Below are 15871 nucleotides of genomic sequence, written 5' to 3'. Positions count from 1 at the left end.
TGTGATGTTGGCATCTATTTTCAATGCCGCTATGAATTGTATCTTTCCCGCGGTGTAAAAAGAAGCGGACATTATCGGCATACATAAACCCCGTAAACCAAAAAATCATCCGACGAGTTATTGCCTGATTGACCTTTTCATGTCTCTAGCCAAATTTTACGAGCATCTGCTCTTCAAACGCCCCAGAGACTTAAGAGTCATATCCAAGGGCATTCTTATCGACAAACAATTCGGATTCCGTGCATATCACTCATGCGTACAACAGGTTTTTTTTTTTATGTTTTAAGTATTACTGGTAGCCCGGAGGCCTTTCCAGTTTCACCAGGACAGGTGGGCGAGCAAAGGCTCAGCCAGGAGGGGTGAGATTTGCTAACAGCTACCCGAGCGCCTCCGAAGGAGACCTAACAGCTCAAGAGTAGCTGCTTCGCGAATGAATCTACTAGCGGATCGGAATCACGACCCGCTGAGAAGATCCGGCGAGAAACTCAGCGAGCTGATTCATGGGTTAGGTTGCACGGCGAACTCTTTGTCGAGTTCGACGAGTACGGTTACCGAGGTCCCTAAGCCTGCTCCTAGTGTTAGAGCTGAAGGCGTCTAATGCAAAGGTTATTGGATCTGATGGATCCGTAAGGACGTGTCTAGGGCGTCGACGGTGACTGGCTCCTGCGTGATCAGGATTCGGGGAGTAGTCAGCGGCGGCAACGATAAGGCGATTATCATGACGCATAGCCTTATCGAAGTACCGTTCCGATGCTGACTTCATGTATTTCTGGATAGATTCGAGGCCCGGGTCGTTGTGTAGGTCAACGTTCCTCACGAACAACGGAGCTCCGACGGTAACCTGCAAAAGCGGGATTGTAGAGATTGGAGGGTGTCTATGTGTGTGCGGGCCGCGTGAGCGAACACCACACTCGCGTAAGTCATGACGGGCCTTATGCAAGTATTGTAAAGTATCACCTTGTTCCGAAGGGACATTTTACTCCGCTTACAGATCATGGGGTAGAGTCTACCGAGAATAAACGCGGCACGGTCACGGACTGATTTTATATGCGGGCGGAATGTCATCGATGCATCCAGGGTAACGCCCAGGTACTTGACCTTCCTGGCCCAGGGTATAGGTTGTCTAAAGAGAGTAATCGGGGGTGTGAGATTCCTCCTCCTAATCCGGGAGGAAATCCGTGTGGAGCTTCCCCTCTGAAATAGCACCGCAGTACTTTTCGCTGGGTTGATGTCTATGCGCCATTTTCGGAACCACTGTCCTAGGGCTAGGGCTGCGCTCTGAAGCTTCTTCGCGATTAGGGACTTGTTTCTACTGGAATAGTAAACAGTCGTGTCGTCGGCGAATAAAGCTAAATGCGTCGATGGCGACCGGGGAATATCGTTAACGAATAAGCTAAATAGGAGGGGTGAGAGGACAGAGCCTTGCGGGACTCCAGCTGTGAGAGGTCGTGGGGAGGAGCGGGTTCCCTCGACTCGATATCGAAAAGAGCGGTTCGACAAGAAGTCCCGTATGACGAGCACGAGACTATCCGGCACGCCCATGTTGAATAGTTTGAAAATCAAACCGTTGTGCCAGACTTTGTCGAACGCTTTTGCGACGTCGAAGAAGAGAGCTCCCGTGTATAACGGTTTTGGTCGATTAAGCCCCACAAGAATGTGCTCCGTGAGGCGGTGCACCTGTTGAACGCATGAGTGAATTGTACGGAATCCGAATTGTTCATCGATGAGAATGCCCTTGGATGAGACGAAGTCTCTGAGGCGCTTGTAGAGCAGACGCTCATACAGTTTGCCTAGAGACATGAGGAGGCTAATCGGGCGGTAGCTCGTCGGATGATTTTTTGGTTTACCGGGTTTATGTATGCCGATAACGTCCGCTTCTTTCCACACCGCGGGAAAGATACAGTTCGCCATAGCGGCATTGAAAATAGATGCCAACATCACGATGAGTTGGACGGGTAGAAGTTTAATAACGCGGTTGGATATACCGTCGGAACCGAGAGCCTTGCGAGGACGTAGGTCTTTGATCAAGTCTTTAACTTCCATCGGGGTGACGGGTGGTAACGCATCCGAGGGTGGCAAGGAGACTCTGCGTTCTACCTCACCGTACAACAGGTGCATCGCCTCACGGAGCACGTTCTCGTAGGGCTTAACCGACCAAAACCATTCTACACGGGAGCCCTTTTCTTCGACGGGGCAAATCCGTCCAACGTCTAATCACGTTTTTACAGGCTAGCCACGGAGCATCGTGTTTCGTGAAAAACGTTAACCTACACGACGATCTAGGCCTCAAACCGATCTGGAAATACATGAAGTCGTATTTGACTGACTACTCCCTGAATCCTGATCACGCAGGAACCAGTAATCGTCGGAGCTTTAGACACGTCATTACGGATCCATCACATCAAATAGCTCTTGCATTAAATCCCTTCAACTCTAGCACTAACAGCAGGTTTAGGAACCCCGGTAGCCGTACTGGTCGAACTCGGCAAAGACTTCGACGTGCAACCTAACCTAAACATCAGCCCGCTGAGTTTGTGAGCGAATCGCGATTCTGATCTGGTAGTAGATGCATTCACAAAGCAGCTACCCTTGAGTTTTTAGGTCTCCTTCGGAGGCGCTCAGGCGGCTGTTAGCAAATCCCAACTCTTGGCTGAGCATTTACTCGCCCACGTGTCCTAGTGAAACTGGAAAGGCCTTGGGGCGACCAGTAATCCTTCCTTCCTAAAAAAACTCTCTTCTACACCATGACCAATGCAACGTGTAGCTCGCTTTTTTTAGCATGGGAGGAATTTCTGTTTGCTTCTGCTTACAGCTTCATCAGGATAGATAGGCAAGCTCGAGGATTCAGCCAGGCACTTAAGGTGATTTGATCTGATTTTTAAACACAAAAACAAATTGATCAGAAAATCAACCTCCCGCCAAAAAAAATCATAAAACACCACGTAGTCCGCCATTTATCCTTGATGTCCATTGACGGGGTCGAACTATAGGTGCATAGTAAATAAAATTAACTTCGTTTCTTTCAATAATTATAAAAAATTTAAACTAAAATATTTCTTCCATTCAGGCGTATTTATTAATTACATTGAAGAAATATTGCTAATCAATCATTTAAGGCGATTTTCTGCCTTTCCTCTTTCGTGTACTTCGCTTAAATATATATACCTAGTCAGGTCATAAGTATTGTCACACAGTAAAAACCTTTCTTTTAGAATGCTGGCCACAAAAAAGTTTATTGAATTCGAATTTCGAATAGTTCATGAAAATAAAAATAGTATACATTTAGAATTTTACTCATTTTTAAATATGGAGTGGACGCTTAAAGAAGACCGTGTTGCAGTTATTGCGTTGCATCGTTGCGGTTACGCGCCAATTCAAATTTTTAACATACTGAAAAATTTGAATATAACCAAAAGATTCGTTTATCGTACCATCAAACGATAGAATGAAGACTCTAGTGTAGATGACAGGTCAAGAAGTGGTCGCCCTCGGTCGGTTAGGACTCCAGCAGTGATAAAAGCTGTGAAGGCGCGAATTCAAAGAAATCCCAAACGTAAGCAGAAACTCTTGGCCCTTCAGATGGGGTTAAGCAGAACCACGGTGAAAAGGGTGTTAAATGAAGACTTAGGGCTTCGGGCATATCGAAGAAAAACAGGACATCGTTTGAATGCTCGTCTAATGGACCTGAGACTGAAGAGATGCCGCGCTTTGTTGAAGCGGTACGCGGGAACAAAATATCGGGAAAATATTTTTTCGGATGAAAAAATTTTTACCGTAGAAGAGAGCTACAACAAACAAAATGATAAGGTGTACGCACACAGTAGTGAAGAAGCGAGCAACCGTATTCCGCGTGTCCAACGAGGTCATTTTCCATCCTCGCTCATGGTATGGTTGGGAGTTTCTTATTGGGGCTAAACAGAGGTACATTTTTGTGAGAAAGGTGTAAAAACGAATGCAGTTGTGTATCAAAATACAATCCTGATGAACCTTGTGGTACCTGTTTCTCATACCATGTTCAATAACAGGCACTGGGTATTCCAACAAGATTCGGCGCCAGCTCATAGAGCAAAGAGCACACAAGACTGGCTGGCGGCGCGTGAAATCGACTTCATCCGGCACGAAGACTGGCCCTCCTCCAGTCCAGATTTGAATCCGTTAGATTACAAGATATGGCAACACTTGGAGGAAAAGGCGTGCTCAAAGCCTCATCCCAATTTGGAGTCACTCAAGACATCCTTGATTAAGGCAGCCGCCGATATTGACATGGACCTCGTTCGTGCTGCGATAGACGACTGGCCGCGCAGATTGAAGGCCTGTATTCAAAATCACGGAGGTCATTTTGAATAAACTTTAGTGTCATAAGAATTTATGTTTTGTTAAGTTCATTTTGGTATATGAATGGTTACATAATGAATAAACTTGTTTCAATTATTTTACATTAAACATGTGACAGAACTTATGACCTGACTATGTATATATAAATGAATTGCTGTTCGTTAGTCTCGCTAAAACTCGAGAACGGCTGGACCGATTTGGCTAATTTTGGTCATGAATTATTTGTGGAAGTCCAGAGAAGGTTTAAAAGGTAGATAAATATGAAAATGCTCGGAACTAAATAAAAATAACAATTTTGTTTTTCCTTTGATGTGTCCCCCGTCGGACGGACTCCTTTTGTTTGTTTTAAGTTTATTTTATACAAAAGTTTAGGTTTTTTATTTATCAATTGGCACTACGAAGTCTGCCGGGTCAGCTAGTTATATATAAATTTAATATACGGATTTCATAAGTGGTAAGAAAATTGTTATGGTTTTTAATGAAATGGAAACAAATAGTTAACAGTTTGCGTTTAATGTTACTAAAGAGCTTAATGTTACCTATTAAAATATTTTCGATTATATAAATTTTTAGTTAGGATGAAAAAAAACAAAGTGATTTTAAAATTTTAAAATAAGGTTATTGTTTTTTTAAGGTTTTAAGGTTATCGTTTTGGTTTTATCTAAATGATGTAGGAAATAGCAAAATAAAATTTTAATCTAGTGACAGTGCGTATTGCAAGCCCGCTCGAATAGGTACCACCATCTCACCTATTTCGGTCGCGAAGCAGTTAGGCGTTCCGGTTTCAAGGATAAGACTAAACAAGGGTATATTAATTGAAGATTCGAACTCATATCTCGAATCTCGTGGCGTCATTCACATTAGAATATATAGGTATAGGTACCAGTCGTTACTTTTTAATTTACACTACGCCGTAAGCTCGTTCGACTCGTTCGACTCGTGCAATGAGACCTCCTCTGTTTGTGACAGAAAAAAATCTGGCCGTCCACGTAATGTTCGTACGAAAAAGGTGGTCAAAGCAGTAAGGGAAAGAATTCGAAGAAATCCGGTTCGGAAGCAAAAGATTTTATCTCGGGAGATGAAGATATCACCTAGAACCATGTCGCGTATTTTAAAAGATGACTTAGGACTTGAAGCCTATAAGAGACGTACTGGTCATTTCTTAACTGATAATTTAAAAGAGAATAGGGTGGTAAAATCGAAACAACTACTGAAGCGGCACGCAAAGGGAGGTCATAGAAAAAATTTGTTTACGTATGAGAAAATTTTTACAATTGAGCAACATTTAAACAAACAAAGTTACCGTATTTATGCTCAAAGCTCTAAGGAAGCTTCCCAATTAGTCGACAGAGTGCAACGTGGGCACTATCCGACTTCAGTGATGGTTTGGTGGGGTATTAGCTATAAAGGAGTGACTGGGCCATACTTTTGTGAAAAAGGTATCAAACATCGGCACAAGTGTATCAAAATACCATTCTTGAGAAGGTAGTGAAGCCCCTTAACAACACCATGTTCAATAATCAATAATGGTCCTTCCAGCAAACTCGGCGTCAGGTCATAAAGCTCGATCTACGCAGTCTTGGTTGGAAACGAACGTTTTGGACTTCACCAGAGCTGAAGACTGGCCGTCGTCTAGTCCCGATCTTAAACCGCTGGATTACGATTTATAGTCAGTTTTAGAGAGTACGGCTTGCTCTAAGCGCCATGATAATTTGGAGTCCCTAAAACAATACGTACAATTGGCAGTGAAAAATTTACCCATGGAAAGAGTGCTTGCTTCTATTGATAACTGGCCTCAACGTTTAAAGGACTGTATTGAAGCCAATGGAGACCACTTCGAATAAGCTTTTCATACTTTAAATTGTTTTATATTTATGTATTAAACTAACACACTGTAAAAGTAATAAATGTTGTTTCCCATAAAAAAAAAATTGTTTTTCATTTGTAACAGTATTTATGGTCAGACTAAGTATACACTGTAGACTGAAAACTACACATAATTTATTCTTAGGTATAGTGTTTTATATTAGTAACTCATGATTCAGGGATGCTATCAAAAATAACATAAGCTGCTTTCAGACTACGCTATGCTATAGTGCCATATATTATAGCAGCGTATACTTATCATAATATAAATAATACATAGTACAGTACAGTGTGAACGTGTCCTCAATGTATGGTGCGCGATATTGTTGTGCTATGAGCTATATACTATATGCTATTATATTATAGCGTATTCTGAAAGCAGCTTTAAACGTGAAATGAAACAGCACAGTATCTAGGTAACAATATATTTTGTCATTTATGACAAACAACAACAGACTACAACATGGATCTTTTTTCAATGAAACATCTGTTCCTAGCAAAAAATATCATATCATGCGATACCAACACATAAATAGGTAGCTATTTGTAGATTATGTTTACAATATATTTAACAGATAAATCCAAATAAATAGAAATTCATAATAAAATGAATCATGTTAAAACTATGGATCTTGAAATTAAATTTTTGTTGGATACACAATCTTCTACAGGCAATTCATTTATTGCTGTAATTGGTGTAATAACAGCAACGGTGTTGCTGTTATTTTAATCTCACTCCTGTGATCAAATTCTTTTTTTTGTTAAGTTATCCAAAAAGGTTTTACAGTTACAAGAGTTACTGAGCGATTTCATTAAAAAAGTTTTGTTTGAATCAGCCATATTTAAAATTACGTACGTTAGGAAAAACCAAATGCAAAAACAAATGGACGGCATAGAATATTAGGAAATTGTGAACTCATTTAATATGTAATAAAAGAGTAATGTTAGAGTATAAATATTCATAATATACATAAAAATGAAATATACTATATAAAGGCAAGTTTGATTAATAAACAGGGCTCCATCTGAATAATTATTCATTAAAAATTATTTTACATAGTGTTTATATTCTCTTGAAATGTCAGGGAAGTATATACTTAAAATATTCCATAATGTTAATAAATTTTAACTTTATTATGTTTAAAACTGTTTATGTATGCATTGGCCTGTTCGTATTTATGTTATATGGTCAATTGACTGAAACAGAGGCCGAAAAACGGCTTCATTTGTAAGAATAAAACTTAAGTTAGATACACTATTCACATTAATTAAAATCTAAAAATTAATTACATTATCCGTATAAAATATAATTGAATCTGTGCACAATCGATGTTGCTTACCCGACCCAAAACAGTTCGGGGTGAACGTAGATAGAAACACGATTTTATAAATAGAGACGTTTATCGGTTCATTAACGGTCTTTTAACCTGTAGTAACATTCACTTCCTTCCTTTTTTTATTCAATTGAATAGCTCTATAACATTTAAAAATGATATTAGGATTTTTTTAATAGGGATGCTGACTGTAATGACAAAATATGTTTTTATTATGTGAATACTCTTGATGAAATCTTCAACTAAATTATTTTGTATAAATACCTACTAATACTAACTTACCATAGATAAATAGTAAGTTAGAATCAATAAAGAATATTCTACGTAGAAGCCCCTCAAAGTTTTTTATTGCATTCGAAGAGCACGCAGTTTATCACGATCGCTCGTAATTTGAATCACTTGTAATTTTATTGAAAGAGTATTTTTTTATCCGTTTTACTAATGCAATTGTACTAATCCTTCTTTTCCAGTGTCGAAGGATGGGTTTACAAATGCTGAAATTGTGAATTGACTTTACCGACACAGAAAATAGAAGTTACAAAACGGTATACTGCTTAGCGTTTGTTATCAGTATACTCTGGAAAATTACCGTTAGTAAACTTGCGCTTGATTCATATATTATTACCAAAATTATTATTTTTACTGGTGGTAGGATCTCTTGTGAGTCCGCACGGGTAGGTACCACAGCCCTGCTTATTTCTGCCGTGAAAGCAGTATGCGTTTCGGTTTGAAGGGTGGGGCAGCCGTTGTAACTATACTGAGACCTTATATATCTCAAGGTGGGTGGCGCATTTACGTTGTAGATGTCTACGGGCTCCAGGGACCACTTAACACCAGGTGGGCTGTGAGCTCGTCCACCCATCTAAGCAAAAAAAAAAAAATATTTTTAAAATCTCTCGCGGACCGAAAGTCGTCTTTGTGATCTTTGCGACACACAATCGTTTATCTGAACGAACAATCAACTTATTTATTTTCGTTTTTCAACATAATTTTGATAAAAAAGTTTTTATTAAGTGGTTTCCAGTATTATACTTATTAGTAGTTACACGAAAACACAGCATTCATAACAATACAACTATGATAATACTAAGAAACTTAGGTATAAAAGTCAACATCAAGGTGACATTAATGCAAAAAATGTATTACCAAAATCCAAAACCATTAATCAAATCAATTTAAATATGAAATAGAACAACAGTTCAGTATCTGTCGAACCGCGAATACAGGTGATAGTGTAAAAATTCCACATTCAATGGCGCCAACTAAAGCTTGGCTCTAGTTTTGTGTGTACTAGAAGCACATATACGGGCAAAATGATGAGAACATTTTTAACAAAACACTGTCACTACTATTGGGACCCGATCCCATGGGAGCGAAGTCAGGGTCAATATTTAATCGACCATGGAGAACATCAAGATTCTTACCATACATACTATATTGGTTTGTTTTGTATTTCGAACGAATTCTTATTTTAATTAGCATACAAATAAGACTTCAGGGCTCGTGTTTTTATTTATTTTTATTTATTGCTTAGATGGGTGAACGAGCTCACAGCCCACCTGGTGTTAAGTGGTTACTGGAGCCCATAGACATCTACAACGTAAATGCGCCACCCACCTTGAGATATAAGTTCTAAGGTCTCAAGTATAGTTACAACGGCTGCCCCGCCCTTCAAACCGAAACGCATTACTGCTTCACGGCAGAAATAGTCGGGGTGGTGGTACCTACTCGCGCGGACTCACAAAAGGTCCTACCACCAGTAACACCAGTCGTGTTTTAAACAAATCCTCTATATTTACGTCTATCTATATACGCCAAAAAAAACTACTTAAAATGTGTGAGACTTGTGCAGAATCTCTCTCTATGAACTACTTTTAATTTATTTTTCTTGTGCATATATATTAAGTAATTTTGAATGGAAGCGCCAAACAGAAATTTTAGAAATTTTATTTATCTACGAATTGTAAAATAAAATTTTACCTGCAATTCTCGATAGCGCCCCTGTTTATTTCATACCATTAGTATTTCATAGTAAATGGCATCATACTCGCAGTTGTAATATGAAATTAACAAATATGGGCGTTTAAGTACGTATTAATTATTGAATGCATTAAAAAATATATTAATTTTAAACTTCGTTTGGAATATAGTCAACATCCCTATTTAAAAATTGATTCTAATAGCATAATTCATTTAGCGATTAGTGATGTAGCTTGATTATATTTATAGCTAATTTTATTAATGTATACAACAATAGTAATGTATCTATATTTTGCTGCAGTTTCTGTAATATTTCACTGTACATATAATTAATGAGGGATTGTAAAACGCTTTTGGCACTAACTTCAATAATTATATTATTTTTTACAATACATTGAAACACGATATTTACAGCTTAGGAATCAGTATATTTACAGCAACATATGTATTAATTAGCTCAAAAAAGGAATAGTATTTCAAGACTACAGTGTGCTTAGTGTCCCTACGTTCGCCGCTAGGAGTGCTGATCCAACTCCATACAAATTTGAGTAAACTTTTACGCGATCGAGAAGTTAAAAAACTCGCACTAAGCACACAGATGTAATAATACACAGAGCATGAAACATCTTTACATAATACGAATAAATATGAATATATGGAACGTGTACAATATTTATAGCTGTATGTAATTTTAAAAAGCTTTAGTATATACCCACTTTAATTACATTGGGGAACGCAGTCATATTATGTTAAAATATAGTTTATAATAGCTTAAACAATTATTGTTTTCCAGATTAGATGTTACTTTTAAATGATTTGTATATAAATCTCATTTGGGTGCCGAAACAGTACATTGATTCTAATATCTAAAATAACATTTGATTATATTGCACACATTCACTTATTTACTACCTTTTTAATTATTAGAATGGGCTAAAATCCCTCTCCGCCAAATTTTCGTAAACTCACCGCAAAACTACCTAATGGAATGGCAATGTAAGACGCATGATTAGTGTCAGAACTCGCTAAGCAAACTAGGAAATTCATAATAATATATCTATTTCCACGCAATTAGCAAAGATATATTTGAATATTTAAGTTAAAGTTTGAATACAATTAATTTAAAACCATGTAGATCCTGAATGTTTCTGCAAATCGTTTATAAGTTAAGTTAGAAAGTAGAAAGTTTGCTTAGGAGCGCGTCACGTGCTGCAGTCTGCAAGCTCTGCTCTACTGATGACGACGATGATGTAGCGCTAAGGCTGCTCAGTCGTGACTTCGGTTATATACCAGCACCATTAGCTCATGCTATGATTGATGGCGTGGTGGATATCCGCGTTCACGCAAACAATAGAATCGGTACAACGAGCTGGGATGAGTGGCTCGTGCACTCCAAATCAACGTTGATGGCACACGGATGACGTGACAGCTCGGTGTGGCGCAAGCACTGATCGACCACTACTGACAAACTACCGATGTGAACATGGAACGTTTTCAATAGTGTGATAGATTCCTTTCCATAGCACCAATGCCGTTCGGTAAAACAGCGCGAATCCTTGAAAAAAAAATGGCTTTCGTGAGAGATTTCTGAAACTACTAATTCTATTAAAGTTAGTTTTGGATCGACTATCGAACGAATTTAAACTACCTGTTCGAGATCGTGATCGTTTTGATGCGTGAAGATTTTAGGATGAACTTATCGTTATCGATAAAAGAGAGATTCTTTATAAAATTCAGTCGCTGACTACTTTTAAATTTCTCGATTTCTTTATTCTAGAAAACATTTAACAAAATTCACTTCGGCCCGTCCAAAATTTGTTCCGTTAGGAGACAGGAACCGACTTAGTTTACGAATTAGAACATTCGGGGCAGTGAACATTGCAAAACTTCCTAAAATTTTGACAATTCTTCTAGATCGAACCAATTTTTCGCCTCCCTTGTGCCATTAATTTTGCATAGCCTACTGATTTACCTGCATCGTATTTTCGCCATTGTTCTCATATCAGTCCGTTGCAACGTCATATTATTTGAAATATGGCATATGGATCATCATCGTTAATCCGATCGTATGACATCCCGTAGAGCGGAACACGCTTTCATTTTCAACCACAAATCAAACACGACCTTTACCTTTCTGCTTTTCAGCTTAATAAGCTTATCTGCTTATCAAATTGTTCATCTATTTAGTTTGAAGATAGGAATTCGGATAGAAACGTAGGGTAGGATCGTGTTGGGTTCGTATGTTGTTGAAGAGCGCATTTAGAAGAGCATGTGGCAGCGCAGGTTGGAGTTGGCTATTCCGTGGTGTGCGCGGTGAGGTCGACCCCCAGAATCCCGCTGCCCAGCGGGACCGGTGGGTCGCTGGCGGGGAGGGACAGTAGATGTTAGGCCTCCAGAAATATTAAAGCTGTCGGCTTCGGTTCCAAGTTCGACTTTTTTGCTTCCACGACGAGGAACTCGATCTCCTATAAATAACCAAAATCATATTTAACATTTTTGACATATGATTTAGTCAAGTATTGAATTGCGTTTTTCAAATGATGATAATATTAATATAGCTTAAATCTGTACGAGTGTATTCTACATAATTCCTGTCATTAAATATTGTGTAATGGTTAAACAATGGATTTTTCGAATAAAAGGTAAATGAAGGCTGTCAGTGCCATAAAATGTGGACTTATGAATATTGCAAGAACCTGGTACGGCAAATTGTTATTGCTTTAAATGGTACTTAGGATTCTCAGTCAGACAATTAGATCGGGGACCAAATTTTAATTCGGGGATCGAATAATAATTTATAAGAAACGTTGTCAGCTCGTAAACGCAATCTGAAATAATATAAAAAAATAACAGGTCCTAGAAAATTGATAAAATACTGTCTGACTGAAAAATATTCATAGAAGACAGTTAATTAGTAAAGTGCGACTCGGCTCTGCGCTGTTTGTTATCTTTCTAGCATCGACCATACTAAAAAAACTCCAAGTCTCTTTATTTATTTTTTGTCCCAATGAACACATTATTAGCGTGTCTGTCATTGCACCCGAACCTCGGTCAAAGCACTGCTGATAGTAAAGCTTCTTCTTAAGCACCTTGTGAAGGAGATAGAAATTTTGGCAAAGCAAGATCATTACAAATTCTAATGACGTATTAACGTTGAGGAGGCGAAAATCTCTGAAAACTTACTCTGATTTAAATAAGTCGATTAAAACTAGTAAACCTCATTAAGCAAAACGTTATGTCCAGATAAAATGGTAATTATGAAGTTTAGCTTCTCGCAGTAGTCTTTGGTGGTAAAAGGTGAAGTAATGAACGAGAGTGTACTCACTGGTTTATCTCTTTGCGCGAATGATTCTGCAATAAGTCGCGCGACGTCCTGATGTTGCATGCCCTCCACGCGGTGTCCATCAACGGCCAAAATCAGCTGGCCCACCTCTAGTCCTCCAGCCTCGTATGCGGCTCCATGTTCCTTTTGGTATTTAATATAAAATATAGTATTAAAAGAATTTAGAGCCATTATAAAGTATATAATGTACATATAATATAATAACAATTATAAGGTAGTATCAGATCAATTGCTGAGAATGCTGCGGTCTGTCATTACATTTCATCTATACCTATATTAATACATGAAGCAAATACTTTGTACCCCTTTTTACGAAAATTGCGTGGACCGATGAGTATGAAATTTTCCACACTTATAGTTTATATAGAGAAGAAGTGCAAAATTTCTCACTGGTTGTGAGTCCGCGCGGGTGGGTACCACCACCTTGCCTATTTCTGCCGTGAAGCAGTAATGCGTTTCGGTTTGAAGGGTGGGGCAGCCGTTGTAACTATACCTGAGATTTTAGAACTTATATCTCAAGGTAGGGTGGCGCATTTACGTTGTGGATGTCTATGGGCTCCAGTAACCACTTAACACCAGGTGGGCTGTGAGCTGGTCCACCAATCTAAGCAATAAAAAAAATCAATTTTTTTAATTGGGCATAAAAATACTTTAAATCAATAAAAAAAAATTACATACACTAACATGTATTTAACACACACACATATATACTTTTTTGTTTATGTTAAAGTCTGTGGTCAAATTGAGAATAAATTAATATTGTTTGTCTTCAATATTATAACTATAGTGTAGCCTTGGCGAAATTTGTTATTATAGAGGTCTGTGATAGTGTTTGACAATAGACCCTAATATTCAAACTTATAATTTAAATTAATTATAGTCGAATTTCGACTACATAACGGGTGACCACTAGTTACTATTATTGTTGTCTCGGTCTCGGTAAAATATTATTCTCATTATTTCAACAATGACAGATTGCCGCTAAATAAATCTATTTCAGTATTATTTCCATAAAGAGGTGAAGGTATGATGAAGTTTTTATTATTTTTTTATTGCTGGAATGTGTGTAACTGCTCTCGGTCTACCTAGTGTTAGGTGATTACCGGAGCCCATAGACATCAACAGCGTAAATGCTGTCACCTACCTTGAGACATGAGTTCTGTTCTCAGTTTCACAGTACATCATGCCCCGCTCTTCAAATCGAAACGTATTACCGCTTCACGGTAGAAATAAGCAGGGTAATGGTACCTATCTGTGCAGGCTCATAAGACGCCTTACCACCAGTAATGACGCAAATTATAATAATCGCGGGTTTGATTTGTGTTAAGTACATGATGTTTTTCTTTCATCGCTGAAGTTATTCGTGAGCATTTGTTAAGTATGTTTTTCGTTAGAAAAATTGGTAACAGGTTGCGGGACTCGAACATTGGCACATTCACATCACTCGATAACAATGCACTGGGCGTTTTACTTTGTTAGACCACGACGACTTCATGAGTCGGCGAGACGACGCGTTTGTATAAAGATATATGCATTGGGTTCAATGATGTCATTTCGTAAAATAAAATAAATAGTACGTGTTTCGTTAGTTTGTGAATTAATTTTTTTTGAGGTTAATCGTAAAACAAAAAGGAGAAAGGAGGTTGTTTTTTGTATTGATAAACTTACATGTATATTTATAATTCGAGGTAGTGGATGTTTGGTGTTAGCACCGCCTTCTATCGCTATGCCGAGTATTGGTTTAGTCTTTTTAACGGTGATGTGTAAGTTTCCGTGGTGGTCCGATACGACCCTAGCTGCTCGACTTTCATCGGTCTGCTGATCTCCGTGCTGTAGACGCTGCATTGACTGATGCCTTCGAATTCCTCCTCGATCATCAATCAGAGCATTGCCTTCCTCCTTCATGTCGAAACTCCGAGACATCTTATGTGCTAGCTCCTGAGAGATAATGAAAAACATCATTGTTTCATACGTTATCACAAAATACAGAATATTCTTAAAAATTAAATAATTTAATTGAAGAAAATATGTACAGAATGCAATTAACCCTATAAAACTCCTAGTACTAAAATACCACATCCACACTAAAATTTGTACCTCTACGTTACTATGAAGAGCAATTTCAATTCAGCCGCTAAGTACGAATATTGTTCTAAAGTACTGAGATGTAGCTAAGGGGCAAAGGGCAGTTGGACGACACATCCCTTATTCCTGGTCAGTAAGACAAAGCAGGAACATTGGCTGATGGACGCAGACACGCCCTTCTGCCTCTCAGTTACAATTAATTAATTAGTAGAGATATAAATGTATTGAGAAGCTGTACGTGAGATGTGTGCTGGAGGCTCAGATTTCATGCGTTTCGATCACTCGGTGGCGTGGTTTCAATTGATATTTGTGTTTAACAACTGTCGTGTATTCATGGAGACTTTCCGCCTATCTACCAAGTAGATTTAATCATTTTGAGCAATTTAATAAAGGCCTCAGATGCAGTTCAACCTACGAATTAACCTATCGTGAAACAAAAGCAAGAAGATTAATTTTTTTCTCTGCACAAGTAGCCACCATGCGTTAATTTCATCGCATAACAAAAAATAATAATAAATAAAATGAAATTATATTGACTCGTTGTTGATTAATATTTAAATAAAGGAAAATATTATGTTCGTCTTAACTAATTTTCATGCATCAATTTAGCTGGATTCATTGATGACCTAAGAAGTTATTACCTCTACGGGCTAATGAATTTAAGAAATCGTAATGAGAAATCATCAAAGTGTGCGACACTACATTGAAAAAAAAAAAAATGATATCAAAATTTAGGCGATCAAATTAACACCGAAATAAAGTGCAACGATAAAAGTGAAAATATAATGTAATCAATTGTTCTAACACCAAGCAATTGTTTTGTCTGTGAAGCGAAAAATTTCCGATGAAAATTTCCAATCGATTTTTTTTTTAGTTTCGTGCAAATGTAAAGAATCGTCAATGTGCTAGGACAGATCGTTGGTCAGTC

At 38.1% G+C, this 15871-nt stretch overlaps 1 protein-coding gene across 4 annotated transcripts in view; it reads right to left on the bottom strand.

The window, feature by feature from the left end:
- Window positions 1-6968: 6968 nt before the first annotated feature.
- Window positions 6969-15871, bottom strand: part of dysc (whirlin protein dyschronic) — a 92270-nt gene continuing 83367 nt past the window's right edge. For 3 of the 4 annotated variants that reach the window (XM_089740380.1, XM_089740378.1, XM_089740381.1), the window contains 3 exons: window positions 14527-14796; window positions 12841-12981; window positions 6969-11980 (listed from right to left, as the gene is read on the bottom strand). In XM_089740380.1, coding sequence (XP_089596506.1) covers window positions 11900-11980; window positions 12841-12981; window positions 14527-14796 — 492 coding nt within the window. In that variant the 3' untranslated portion in view covers window positions 6969-11899. The remainder of the gene's footprint in view (window positions 11981-12840; window positions 12982-14526; window positions 14797-15871) is intronic. The other variant, XR_016325811.1, reaches the window with a different exon arrangement.

The sequence above is a fragment of the Bombyx mandarina genome, chromosome 04 (genome assembly GCF_030267445.1).
Source record: "Bombyx mandarina strain Sakado chromosome 04, ASM3026744v2".
NCBI classification, from domain to species: domain Eukaryota; kingdom Metazoa; phylum Arthropoda; class Insecta; order Lepidoptera; family Bombycidae; genus Bombyx; species Bombyx mandarina.
Note: the sequence above shows the minus strand (reverse complement) of the source record. Positions and strands in the feature narration are given on the sequence as shown.